The sequence below is a fragment of the Cordyceps militaris genome (assembly GCF_000225605.1).
Source record: "Cordyceps militaris CM01 unplaced genomic scaffold CCM_S00002, whole genome shotgun sequence".
NCBI lineage: Eukaryota > Fungi > Ascomycota > Sordariomycetes > Hypocreales > Cordycipitaceae > Cordyceps > Cordyceps militaris.
The window spans coordinates 1109040-1122491 of record NW_006271970.1 but is presented as its reverse complement, the minus strand read 5'-3'; the positions used below and the strand labels follow the sequence as shown (position 1 = coordinate 1122491).

The 13452-nt window shown below is 52.3% G+C and overlaps 3 protein-coding genes across 3 annotated transcripts; 1 reads left to right on the top strand and 2 right to left on the bottom strand.

The window, feature by feature from the left end:
• Positions 1–363: 363 nt before the first annotated feature.
• CCM_02298 (uncharacterized protein) lies at positions 364–884 on the top strand (the record flags this gene model as incomplete). Its single annotated transcript, XM_006667450.1, has 2 exons — positions 364–444; positions 501–884. 2 exons carry the CDS (start codon positions 364–366, stop codon positions 882–884), a joined length of 465 nt encoding a protein of 154 aa, XP_006667513.1.
• Positions 885–1081: 197 nt separating this feature from the next.
• On the bottom strand, positions 1082–1740 carry CCM_02297 (mitochondrial ornithine carrier protein AmcA/Ort1, putative; the record flags this gene model as incomplete). Its single annotated transcript, XM_006667449.1, has 3 exons — positions 1082–1141; positions 1213–1294; positions 1370–1740. 3 exons carry the CDS (start codon positions 1738–1740, stop codon positions 1082–1084), a joined length of 513 nt encoding a protein of 170 aa, XP_006667512.1.
• A 569-nt stretch (positions 1741–2309) lies between these two features.
• CCM_02296 (MAP kinase kinase kinase SskB, putative) lies at positions 2310–6365 on the bottom strand (the record flags this gene model as incomplete). Its single annotated transcript, XM_006667448.1, has 2 exons — positions 2310–2830; positions 2882–6365. The coding sequence occupies 2 exons, from the start codon at positions 6363–6365 to the stop codon at positions 2310–2312; spliced, it is 4005 nt and encodes a 1334-aa protein (XP_006667511.1).
• Positions 6366–13452: the final 7087 nt, after the last annotated feature.

Sequence of the window (13452 nt, the reverse complement as noted above, 5' to 3'; positions counted from 1 at the left end):
ATTCACTGTGTGGCCGCTCAACCTCGGCCCTTGGTCATCTTTCGACGCTTCTTCCCAAGTAGGAAACGGTGTCTTGAACCAACGACGCGCCGCCCTTGGCCCCTTTGCTATACTCAAGCAGCAAAGGGCTACGTTGCCTGCTAGTTTTGAGATTTGTGCTCAATACTTCAGCTGCCCTTGTCAACGACGACAGTAATAAAAAAGGAAGATTGAATCTGGGTAGTGGCGGTATGTAGAACATAAAGAGTGTTTGTCGTCCACTCGTAAACGAATAAATTCATAGGTCCGATAAAGTAGTTACGCCTCTCCGCAGCATCTGACCTTTTCCCACCTCGTTTGCAGCACATTGATACCTTGATCACAATGCGCTGCCGCCTTGACCTGATCGCCGCTGCCGGCCTATTCGCCGCGCACGCCGCACAAGCCGGCCCGGCCGTTGAACCCGTACGTCCCAAACTTCTCCCCACCCTCCGAAAACACGACCAACACCAAACCACCAGCAGTCCCATGCCAGACGGCACGTCGACGACATGGTTGTGGCTGCGCCCTGCGCGACGGACCGCACGCGCGACGCGCACACCGCCGTGCTCTACGTCGCCACCGTCACCGTGGACGTGACCGTGTGCGTGGCGCCGGAGCCGGCCGCGACGGTGCCGTGTCCCGAGTACAAGGCCGATTTTGTCGAGACGGCGGTGTCCAGTCCTGGGCCCTGCGGCTGCGACGACGACGATGACGGTGATGATGGAGAGACGCGCGGGAAACAGGTTGACGCGGCCACACCCAGCCGGGTCTTCCTGTCTGAGAGTACCGCCACGACAGTCACGGCAGTCATCCCGGAGGAGACGGAGCATATCCCGCCGTGCGACGAGGGCTCGGAATTTTAGCCAGTTCGCTGCAGCCGAGAGGGAATTGGGGTGACCATTATAGCATTATTTGATACAACATGTACAGTATATTTCTCGTTTACTGGTTTTGAGGGGGTTTCCCTTTGTGACTTCTCAATTCCAAACCAACCATTCGTACTCCTCAACACCTCGCCACCGTTGCATCACAATCATCAATGCGCTTGTACGGCACCTGCTCATGTGCCGGGCGCGCCGGGCGGCGGCAGCTGGTCCGGGCCAAAGGACATGGGCAGAATCTGCAAACATCAGGAGGGCATCAGCATCAAAAGCAGCGTAGAAAAAACGAAACAATCCATGCCAGACGCACCTCTTGTACTGTTAATACAACATAGTCTTCGTTCTTGTCAAACATGACAATAGGCATGTCACTCGAGCAAAACTCGCGGATCCTACAAACACACACACATTAGCCCCTCATCTCCTTCGTCTACGGAGAGCCACAGCGTTCCAAAAAAAAAACATACGCCTGTCTGCACATGCCGCACGGGCTCGCCGGCGGCGAAATGTCCGTCGCCACGGCCAGCGCGCGGAACGCGGTGACGCCCTGGGCGACCGCGGCGCCGAGCCCGACGCGCTCCGCGCACATGCCGACCGGGTAGCTCGCATTCTCGACGTTGCAGCCGGGGATGACGGCCGCCTGCGCGCCCGCGCCCAGCGGCAGCAGCGCGGCGCCGACGCGAAACTTGCTGTACGGACAGTAGGCCGTGGCCTTGGCCGCGACGGCGCCGTCCCGCAGCGCGTCAAACTCGGCGCGCGTCAGACCGTGCGCCGCGCAGGTGGCGGAGACGACGGCGGCGTCTTTGCCCGAGAGCAGCGGCGGCGCGGAGGAAGGCATCTTTGGCTGAGAGAGAGAGAGAGGTGGGGGAGATCAGCAGCTGCGTCTGTACACTTCACTTTTGAAAGGCGTGCTGCGATTTGAATGGTTCGTGGTTTGAATGTCGGAATGGTCAGATCAAATCCGTCGGGTTGTAGGAAATGAGATTGGTCGTGTCCGTTTGTTCTCTGCTTCTTATGGCGGGGCCTGAGAGCCGGCTCTCTCCCCGCTTCGGTGCGCTCCGTTCAGCAACACCGAAATCGGGCCGCTACGCGTCTGCGTCACGACATGTCGGCTTACACAACGTCGTCGGAACCTGGTCACAAGATACCTGCCACATTTCCCGTATGCGGAATGAAGCATCATGCACGTCTGCGCATCAAGCGACATGGCATGACGTACTTGCAGTAGGAAAACAGAGCTTCGTTTATGAGAAAATAATAAGGTATAAAATAAACAATCATTAATTGGTATCGCAACATCCCATTCCTTGCCAAGAATGACCTTGTTCTAATTCCAGCCAGTCTGACTCCTTCCTATCCGTCCGTACCCCCCCCCCCCCCCTTGGTGGTCAAGATGGTGTGCCTCCATCACTGATAATTCGAGTAGGGCGTTGTCGCCGCCGACGAGCTCATCTCGCTGGGCGTCGGCGACTCCACGACTTGGCTGCGGATGGCCATTATCCATTCGTGCTGGAGCAGCTCAACCGCAGTCCATCGCTTGCTCGGGTCGCGGATGAAGCACTTCTTCACAAAGTCGAGGCCCTGAGCGCTTAGAAACTCACGAGTGGGGAGCGCCGGGGCGTGACCTTGACCAATGTTGTACATGATGGACCACTCGTTGTCAAGGTTGGCCCATGGTCGTCGTCCCGTCGCCATCTCCAGAATGACACACCCCAGCGACCAAATATCCACGGCCCCAGCCCTGCCAGAGTTTTCAGAGAGCTCCCCCTTGATCACTTCAGGCGACATGTACATCGGTGTACCCGTCATGGATTTGTTTCGTTTCGTTGCGTGCAGATCCTGAACCAGGGTTCGGCCTTGTCTGGCAATCACCTTGGCAGCTCCAAAATCGACATACTTGATGATACCATTATGATCAAGCAAAATATCTGTCAACCGAATTAGTCATTGGTACCCGGGCATAGTGTGACACAACATACTCTCTGGCTTAATGTCGCGATGGGTGATGCGGCTTTCATGCAGATACACGAGACCCTCGAGCAATTGCAGCGCGTAAACAGTAATGACCTGTTCGTCTTCGATCCGGCCGTGCTTAAGCAGCGCGGCAAGAGACCCCCCAGAGCAGTATTCCATGAAAATGTAGACACGGTCACGATGGACTTCGATACCGTGGTAGGCCACGACGTTGGGATGGTCCAATACTTCCAGTACGCCCATTTCATCACGGATCTGCTCCGCAATTGTCGGGATTTGCTTGGGATCTTGCAGTCGAATCTCCTTGACAGCCATCAACTGGCCCGACTCGAGATTCATGGCGACATAGACGTTGCCAAAAGTGCCGCCTCCAACAAAGGCGCCCTGCTGCCAGCGCATCGTCACGTTCATGGCCGATGATGACAGATAGGCCAGCGACCGATCGGCTTCATTATTCGCCTCCAGGACGCGACCTAGCGATCGCCGCTCGGCGTCCTTCTCTAGACGAAGCCCGTCAACCTGGTCAAGCAACTCAATTCGCTGCAGGGCTCTGCATCTGGCCGCTTCCTCGTCATCCAGCATCTTCTTGCTGTCTAACTTCCTGAACTGGCCCATCATCGCCTCGACCCGTTCTCTCTCAGCCTGTGCAGCCAAGTTGGATCGCGCTCCCATGATATCAAAGTGAGAAATCAGCACCGACATGCAGCCAGCCACCTTGATTCGCAGCGTCGAGTATTCGTTTTCACCAAGTGCAAGAACATGCCGTCCACGAGTCATGCCCATGGCCAATTCCAGTGCCTGCACCGCCCAACGGAACGTCTTTCGATCAGACGCAACACAGTCGTCGCAAATGAAGCTGACCCAGTCAAGAGCAAGCTTGGTGAGCTTGAGGTTGTTCATCTGACGCCGATTGCTGTCCATGTAGAGCAGCGATCGCTGACCAAATTCTGTTGCAAATACAAAGCACGTCTGAATGAGTTCGTGGCAGTCTCTTCCGGTTCCAAGCGCTTGCCTTCGAATAGTTTCGACGCTGTCCATGAACGTGTTGGAAAGTTTATACGTGACTTTTCGGATATCCGTCAGCTTTTGGTTAACTTTGTGAATGTTGGATCTCGCTTCTTGTAAAAGATCAACATGCATGTCGACCGCGTCTAGGAATTCCTTCCTGGCATTGGGAAGTGCTTGTGAGCTGGTGGCGCAAAGACGAAGCTGGCCACGTTTCAAGTCAATAACTTGACTCCTCAATGACACATCGACAACCGTGCCAAACCAGCTCAAAGTCTCCTCCGGCCTCGCCACTAGAATGTACCCGGCGCTCGACTCCTCCTCAAAGGTGTCCTTCTTTGTAATTGCCATCATTGCCTGAATATCGTCGAGCCTGTTTTTCAAATCGTGGGACGCTATGATGTAAATTCCATCGTCCTCAAAAACACCAGTCTGCAAGCGGAAGTGGCCAGTGGCCGCTAATTGGTCAAAAAACTTGGATACATTTTGAGGCGCGTACGAAATGCTGTAATCTGACGCGTGCTCGTAGTTGTCGCTTAACATGCGCGAAAAGCGCTGCAGCATTCGCTGGCGGACGCGGACAGAGTCCAGGCAAGCTTTGTATCGCTTTGTCATGTCAGCAGCCGATTCACCCGATTTGCCCTGCAACTCTTTTTCAAACGTCTGGCTTAGACGGCTGATGGACTTGAGGGCCAGGGAGCTAAACTGCTCGGCAACCTCGATATGGCCTCGCTGCAGCTGCCTACCAATATCATTTGCAAACTCCCAGTCCTGGAACAACAATTCAGCTTCCTTGAAAGTGTTTCTGTTGCCCGTGAGTTTCCAGTTGAGCATCTTAAAGTAGTACTTCAAGGCCTCCAGCACGACGTGGTCAAAGGACTCGTCAATACAGGGAGGTAGATCCCAACCTGGCTCTGGCTTCTCTATTGTGAGGTACTCTCCTTTAATTCGAATCGCTGCTTTGAGCAGCAACTGAAATTGCTTGATCATCTGATCCTGCATCAATGGATTCTGCTGGGCGGTCTCCTTAACTCTCCTAGCGTAAGCAAGACGCATTCGCGTAATCTCTTCGATGAGTCTAGATGGGAAGCTGATGAGCGTTAAAAGCTCATCCAAATAGGGCGGCAGGTGTCGTTTCTGGAACGGTGCCGAGTTGCGTATAAAGGTTACCTTGGCCTTGGAGATGATGTTTCCGATGGGAGGCAGCATGCCTTTGGGATTATCGGGAATCTTGTCGTCGAGCAAGGATTTTAGACCGTCTTCTTTCAAGAGTCGGTCCAAGAAGGAGGCTTCGTCGGGTGCGATGCCGTCCACAGCTGGGGAGCGCTGTTTGGTGCGAGAAAAGTCGAGCTCGTCGTTGCCAACCCACTTCTTGAGAATTAACAGCTCGGTGTTTATCAATGTATTCGTATTGTACCAAGACATGATTGACTCGTAAGCCTCACTGAAATGTGGTGAGGCTGCGGTTGGATGCTCGGCAATAAGAGCCGCCCAAGAAGGGTACAGGCTCTCGCATTTTTCCATCGAGGCGACGATGTCGCAGACCTGCTCGTACGGGTTTTTTCCCGCCTCGCTTTCGCCCTTGACTTTGAAATTGATAATTTCGTCCAGAGTCCGGTCAAGAACGGCACGTCCCTCCTCAACAATGCGTTTCTGCACTGGAAGATGTCTGCCGCACACCTTGCTGCGGACACCGAGCCAAAGTTCTGTTTTGTGACCAGTTTTTCCAACGGCTTGCTCGGATGAACCAATCAACCTCTTCTTTTCTTGCCGCACCACATCGCCAGTCAAGACAGCCTCGAGCATGCCATGCCACTCGAGCCTTTCTCGACTTTCGGGGTCTTTCAACTCGTCGTCGGTAGGTTGCACAGTATCATCTCCGTAGAACATGATTGTTTCTTGATCAAGACGATCGTCGAAAGGGCTTTCGGTGGAAGGCGTCTCGCCGTCCGAGTCCGAGTCGTTGCCAATATCATCGTACTGGTTGAAATATTCGCCATCGTTTTCTTGCCGTAGTTTCTGCACATAGGCTCGTTCCTGGGCGCGAAATCTGCTATCACTCGGCCACGGGCGCGTTGCGGAAGACGATCTGACAGTCCCATCATAGGTTGATGATGTCTGTGGTGGTCGCGGCCTTCGAGATGTCGACGGGTTATATGTGCTGGATGGTGTTCTTGTTGGGCCGAGCGGTCGTTGCAGGTATGCTTGATCATCACCGGTCTGGCCACGCTGGTTGCTGCTGGCCGTGCCATTTACCCCGTTTGCTGTGCCACCTTCGTGATCGTCGGCTGAATCAGGGTGCCCCGAAAGGCCTGCGTCGTCATTTTGGGTTGCATCCTGGATTTCCGGGCTCGAGCCCTCGGATGCCTCTGCTTTGGCGGCGGCTTCGGTCATAGCGTGCTCCTGTGATGCAAAGTCGATGCGCGAAACGTCATTATCTTCGCCATCAGAGTGTCGAGGACCATTGGGTGCAAGATTAGCCATGTCGTCGACTCGTCGAGATACTGAAGTGGAGCGTTGGCTATCGATCCCAGACTGTCTCCCTGCCCTGTCCCTGGAGTTTGGTCGGCGGCTGCTTCAACGGGTGCTCTCTGCGGAAAGCATAGAGATCACGCTACCAGAGGTCGTCTTGTTGATGGCTTAACTCCCAGTATGAGAGATTCAGGGCTGCCTCAAGCTGCTCTGGGGGAGCTGAAAAGGAGGCTCGGGAAGGGGCCGTTCAGGCACTCTGGTCGGGATGGCGAATCGCGATGCAGTGCAGCTGTGGCGTCGCGTTTTTATTACATTTCGCGCCACATTACACCTCCACACCATTGTGGCTAGTGGGCTTTGAGCCATGAACGAGGTGGCGACAAAAACAAATTGCGTACCATAGAAAAAAAAAAAAAGAGTAATGATGATAATAATAAATGAACTTGGGAAAGAAGTCGGTCGTTCAGTTTGGTGAAGAAATATTTGAAAGGCCATTTCCTGTGTGGGCCAGCCGTACTCTGTTGTACAATTCGACAAAGCCCAGTTGCTTGTACTCAGGGCCAGCCGAGCAAATCTCGCGGTTCCCATCATAACTAATAAACCGGAGTATTTTTCCCTCGCTTTGGCGTGTTAGCCGGAACATTGAATCTTGGGTTGAGCAGATGCTATAGGCGGGTCCAGTCGAATAACTTGAAACAAGCACACGGACTACTGACATTGTCGGTGTACAGCTTCATTGCGCTCTGTTGACTATAGTCTATATTTCTGTTCTCCATATAGCGCTATGATTCTGGAAGTTTGCTATTGACACTCCCAGAACATGAGCATCCTCACCTACCTGTGTAGATGTCAGAAGTCTATCTCGGTACAGGAGGCAACGGGCCAGAGTATGCTCAAATAACGCCTCCTCACAAACGTTCCTTTCGCTCTAGAACGTTTTTTGTCTTTTGTGAATATACTTTAATTTACGCTTCTTCTTAGCCTTTTCCTGGTTTTGTTGTCGACAAAATTAGCACGCTCACCTTCTCTCGATGCAGCCACTGACCATGTGAGCAGTTACTTTGACATCAATTCCTACTTTTATTGGGGGCCGAGTACACATTGTTTTCTACCTTCAAGTCAGCCCACCCCATTTAAATAGTAAATCAAGCCGCGTATACGCGATCCATAACCTTTGAGCCATAGCAGTACGATTCCCGGGCACGGACATGGGAATGAGGGGCTCGTAGCTGGGGCCGCGTTATTGGCTCCAAATAATATAATGCCGCTGATTCTTCTCGACTCTGTCGAGTTTTTTAATTTGCCCTAATTAATAATTTAGGTGGCAGATGGGGGTGCATACACTGCATAGTCTCAAGTTCATCGTTGAATTCGAGACTTGGCCGGCCATCCCTCGCCAGTAGAGGAGTTGTCATGGCAAACATGCAATAACTCACGTACAATTGACAGAGAATGATGCGCTTACGTCAGATATAGGCTGATTTCTTGGAGCTAGGCGCCCCGATACTACTGTGAGGCAGCTGTGCTCATGCACGAAGCAAAGATGCTTCGCTCTTGTGGCTTTGACCACTCACGCACCGACTCTCAAGGATGGTGCTCTGGCACGAATCATAGCTACGTGTTGATGCTTTAAATCAGTACATCTGCATTGTCGAATGGATTGGAAGTGAGCTAGAAACTGGACTTGCTCGATGGGGAGGTCGAGTACTGGCAACTGACCTGGCCGGTCAAAGTGCTTGAAGCAGCGGCTACAATTCCGAGGATGTCATATGTGCTCTTACACCGCTTCATGGTTTTTTTTTAGCTGAATTGACGCTAGTATGGGTATTGAAAAGTCGCCCGAAAAGCAGCTCCGTATCTCTTTGCACTGGACTGGCATCAAAGAAAGATTTCTCTTTTGATGGCGTCAAATCGGTATCTTCAAGCCGCATCTTGCATCATGATTTGCAGGCGAGCTTGAGTATCATGCCAGTATACTTCCTGCCAAAACTCGTATTGGCCGGGACCAAGAGTTGAGAAGTGACTCCTCAGGTCGGACCAAGCAACTGTCGTCCATAGTTACGGATGCGCGGCCTCTTTCGGCCCTGGGATATACCACTTGAGACGAATAGGAGACACACCCGTCGCACCATGGCAAACTTTGGGGCATGCCAAAGAAGAGCAGAGTTTCTTTCGGGCTGTCTTCTGCAATGAGGGGAGGGCGCACCGGCAAGTGGTGCATCTGCGGGTGTAAGCGTGGTCATGCGGCACGGCTAATCCACTACTGTACGATGGAAAACGAATATGCGGCTATGGAGTGAAACGTCATAGTTCCCCGCGTCTCACTCATCGGAATATGACGGGCTGTGACTAGTTATCGTGGACTCTCTTGGCTGGTAGAAATGTGGCGGTATACTGTCCATTGCTGGTCGCTTCATGTTGTGTTGCGTATACCTATATTAAAAAAAAAAGGCTTTTCTCAGGGGAAAAGTCATCTCGGATTCTGGGTGCTAATAATGGTCAGGAATGCTCCTTGACCCAGGGGGGCTCCCATCTGGAACAGAGGCGACCTCGGATAATACCCCCAAGTGACATATATGTCTTAGCCGGCAGTGTTTCAGCCCCAATCTGCTCGTCAGATTATTTTGTGATGTTGTCCAATTTTTGTTTTAGGACACTTTGCTGCAGTTGCTTCTATTTCCGGTGAGGGTTACATCGCTGGTTGTGTCTTGCGGGGGAACGGTCTGAAGACGCGGGTATAGTTCTGCGGGAGAGGCGAAAAGGTGAAACAGCAGGACACAGTTGATGAAGCGGATGGGCGTCGAATTTGTGTCTCTGCTTTTTGCTTTTCATGTCAGCCAATTCATTTATGCGATGCAGATCATGATGGTCGCTTGGACCTCGAGCCTCGCGTTCTTTGCTTCTTTTTGCTGGCTGGCCGCTTGTCGCTGCGGCTCTGGAAGAATGACGGGGATTCAAAGGACTTTCTTTTTTCTGGCGCCAGAATTGCTTTGTGCAGGGGGGGCGCTTGCTTTTTGCTTCTTCGACTTTGTGGCGCATAATAGATCGATTGGGACAACGCAAGAAACCCGTCTTGGCAACAAGCCATGGGCCTCGCTGAGATGAGACTTGCAGGGGACCATTACTCCGCGTGATGGTGGTAATTGCAGGAATATTTTCAAAACGCCCATGTACATATATCAATTGGGGCGTATATGTCGGGATCACCCGAAAGTGATGAAAAGGGAACTTCGGAACAGATTGACTAAAGTGGCAATGTGATTGCAGTGCAGGAGGGTGCATGACAGCTTCGACTGTCGGCATTTAGTATTAGTTTATTGACACTCAAGAGCTTCTCCCAGCCCTCGCTAGCTTCATACGCTTCATACCAAAGGCAAACCCCTTCCGCGGCAATCACGGTAAATCGTCTTGACCGCTCACAGCCGTGCAGCTACCAGGAATATTACTCAAGACCCCCTGCCGTCGGGCAGCCTCGACAGCCCTGGCAGTCTCTATTTCTCTTAGTCCTTCGGCGGCCTTGTCGGCCCCGCACGCCCGAGAATCCGATCCGTCTAATATCGAAACACGCTCTCTGCCTGCCCACCATTCTCAGCATTCCGTTGACGTGATTCATGCTTCGTGAGCATTCTCCGAACCGTCGACTAATTCGTCATCTCACTTCGTCCATGTCCATGTCGTGCGAAGATCATGCAAACCGTGTACATGACCACAGCATTAGTTAGTGTTGGCTGGCCGGGACGTGCTGGTAGGTTTCACACGGAGACAGCGCGCGCTAAATTAGCGGCATTGCTGAGCTCTCATAACTCGGACGATTTTCATCTGCCTTGTGGCCCAGATTCTAGCTAGCTGGTAGCCAGTCCGTTTCACATTCGCTCGCCACCCAGTGCCGTCGATGGGGTCAGCAAGCATCCTGGCACTCGGCCGTCAAAGCATCGGTTCTCACAAAAATGGCGTGTACAGGGATTAGAATGAAAAAAAAGAATGAAAAAAGACCCGGGACCCTGCATTGGGAGAGCGGAGAGGGGCCATTTGCCATCTCCGCGCTACTGCGGGGGAACAGACGTTTTGGTTCACGCTTACTGGATTCTCTTACTGGTACAGGCGCAGCAATGCCTGGTCCATTGGCCTCCGTGATGCGCGACAACCTCTAACTAGTTAGTATTCTGGCATCAATGAGCAAGCCGCTTCCGAGAGGGAGGGGCTCGATGCGGCAGCCAACGGTCGGCTTGCCAAGTTGCGACATGACGCTGCAGACATGGTACCAGTTGGGCGTCTGCACGGTCCGGCATTTGGCCTATGCTTGGGTATACAAAGTCCAAGTAACTACCATGAAGCACAGAATCCTCGAGGCGAAGCTGTGACATTCACGCCGCAAACAAAAGCCACGACAACTCCGTACTTCACCAACACCATCTGTGCGTTGCACACCTTGGCCATTGCCCGGTAACTAGCTAGTAGCTACTGATACCGGCTAGTTCACCTCTAGACTGCACTAGTTAGCGTACTGCCGAGGATGAGCTTTATTTTGCGGATTACACGGCCTGTATTCTAGAGCGCCTTGGCAACGGGCGCAAGTGACGAAGGAAGTCACGTTTTGTGGATATAAGGTCCTTGTTAGATGTCATCGATGAGTGCCGTTTTCTACGAATATACTGCGGTTCCGCATTCTGGGTAACTAGGCAAAGCCAGCCGAGCGAGCCCAGGTCGTATTATTCTCCATGTGATGCATGGTCTGCCATTTGTCAAAAGATGGTTGAGAGCCATCAGGGTTCTAGAGACTAACCTTGCCGAAGCCAGGCAACTGCGTAATGCAACGCCACATGCTCTTTATCGCTATTGATAATTTATCGGTTTTTTTTTTCTTCTTTTTTCCAAGATGTGATGGTGTCACAAGAATCCCCTCAGTCCGAGTGTTTACGGAGTAACTAACTAACTGGTAACTAGTAGTCGTGTGTACGGATATAGCGCCTCGAGGCGGACTGGGTATGGTAGAGGAAGGACCTGCCATGTGCTCCGAAACAAGGCTGCACTGCTCCTTTTGCTGCTACATTTTATTTTCTTTTTTGCACGCCCCTCCACATGGCAAACCAGAACGTCGCAAGTTCGTACGATTTTCACGGATGCTCGATGGTCGTCTCAATCGCGACGAAAAAAAAAGAAGGAAAAAAAGTGAGCAAAAAAAAGAAAGGAAAAAAAAGGAGTAGACATGGGTATGCTTCATTTCTCGTCACATAGTTACCATCACAAAACCACACACATGGCGGGTACCGGCCGGGCCGCCAGGAGCGACAACTTATTAACTACTTGTGAGAACCAACTTGACAAGGCGGGCAGGGCGGTAACTAATTAACCCAGACAGAACGTTTGGGTCAAAGCATCTCCACCGGGCCGCGACATGCAAGCTCACTGATTATTGCGGTCCACGGACAAACTGGTGGCAAAAGGCGCCCCCCTGCGGAGAGTGACACCCCCCCCCCCCCCTTCATCGTGCTCAGTACCGTTTACCCCCCCGGCAGCGACTGGTTCTAGGCGCCCATGTTTTTCCTTCTTTCTCCTAATAGCAGCGACGAGACTCTTCTTCGTACGACCTATGACTGTCAATGGATCAGCCCGGTCCTCCCCACCTTTGCTCTCAGACGTGAGCTTTGGCATCGTCTCAACCTGCCTCCACAGCCAGTCTAATAATGATGGCGCAACAATAAAAGCGCGGCGTATTATATTACTGCGGTTATTACTATTATATTCATTAATATCCCTCCTCTTCTCCCTGCCCATCCATCCCGGCCGGGATGGGCAGGGACCGTTAAAAAAGCACAACAGTGTGGAGAGCAAGTCCTTCTCCGCGCTCGTACCAAATTCCTTGACCATACCCCCTCCCCCCTCCCATCGAGGCAAGTACGTATCTCATTCGTATGTACAAATTATCCTTGCAGAAGCTGCTGTTCCTGCGCAAGTGCCTAGTTGCTGGCCGTGTCTTGCTTTGCTCTATGTCCTTGCCCGCACTCCCCCCCCCATCTCCTGGCACACCTCCCGACTTACAAGAACTTTTTTATTTTTTTATTTTTTTTATTCTCTTTTTCTGGCCCGTCGCTCGTACACTTGCAATACATTGTGGCAACACCTTTTGCTCACAGACATATAATACCATCGACCACCCGCCCTCTCCATCTCTATCCGATCTCAACACGGCCAAGCTTATTCTCAACGACGACCATCCTCTTCACGTGCCCAGTTTGACACTCAAGTCTAGGCTCGGGCGAATTGCTGTTATTGTTATCGGGCTTACTTGCCAACTCTTATTCTCCGCCCATCTTCCTGGTCTTATTATTACTATATCCAAGGTTGCCCTATAGCATTGTCTGTTGGGGCTCCACGAGATTAAGCTTCCGCGCAGCATTGCAGCCCTTGCCGTCCGAGTAGAATTACATCGCCATCTGCTACCGGCTTCTCTGTTGCATATAAAGTCGCGCCGGGCCGCCCTTTCCCACAGCTCTTGCACTCCACACAGTTTAGTCATTCAAGGTGTGTTGCTTCCCATGCTACGTGTTTCAGGAAAACCCATATGCTAACAACTCAGTCTTCAGTTGCCGGCTTTCCTTTTTTCACAAACCCACCAAGATGTGTGATTTTACCAAAAATTATTACATTTACATGTCATGCGTTGAGCCGGGTCTGCACTTTTGCAGCACTTCAACCGATGGCAGTCGCCAGCACTCATGCCCGGCAGGTCCCCATGAGCGATACATTGTCATTCAGGAGAGCTGTCCCCTGTGCTCCGGTTGAGCAAGCTCATCTGGACCATAATTATCAGCCACGCCGCTTCCAAACTGCCCCCAACCCGCTCTCGAATTCCCGGGCCTGGATGGTGTACCTCTACACAGCCACTACCAACTGAAACCGTTCCCGCTCTTCGGTTTTATACAACAAGGGCCGGATGTGGGCAAAGAGCGCACGCGTCACCGCCTATCCGGCATCTACGCCTGCCAGTCGTCAGATGCCCCCGCCCAAAGACATTGCCTCCATGGCCGACTCCGATCAGCGGCGCCACGACTCCCTGCAAGGGCTTGTGAAACTGGAAAGGTCACAGTCGACTGGGTCT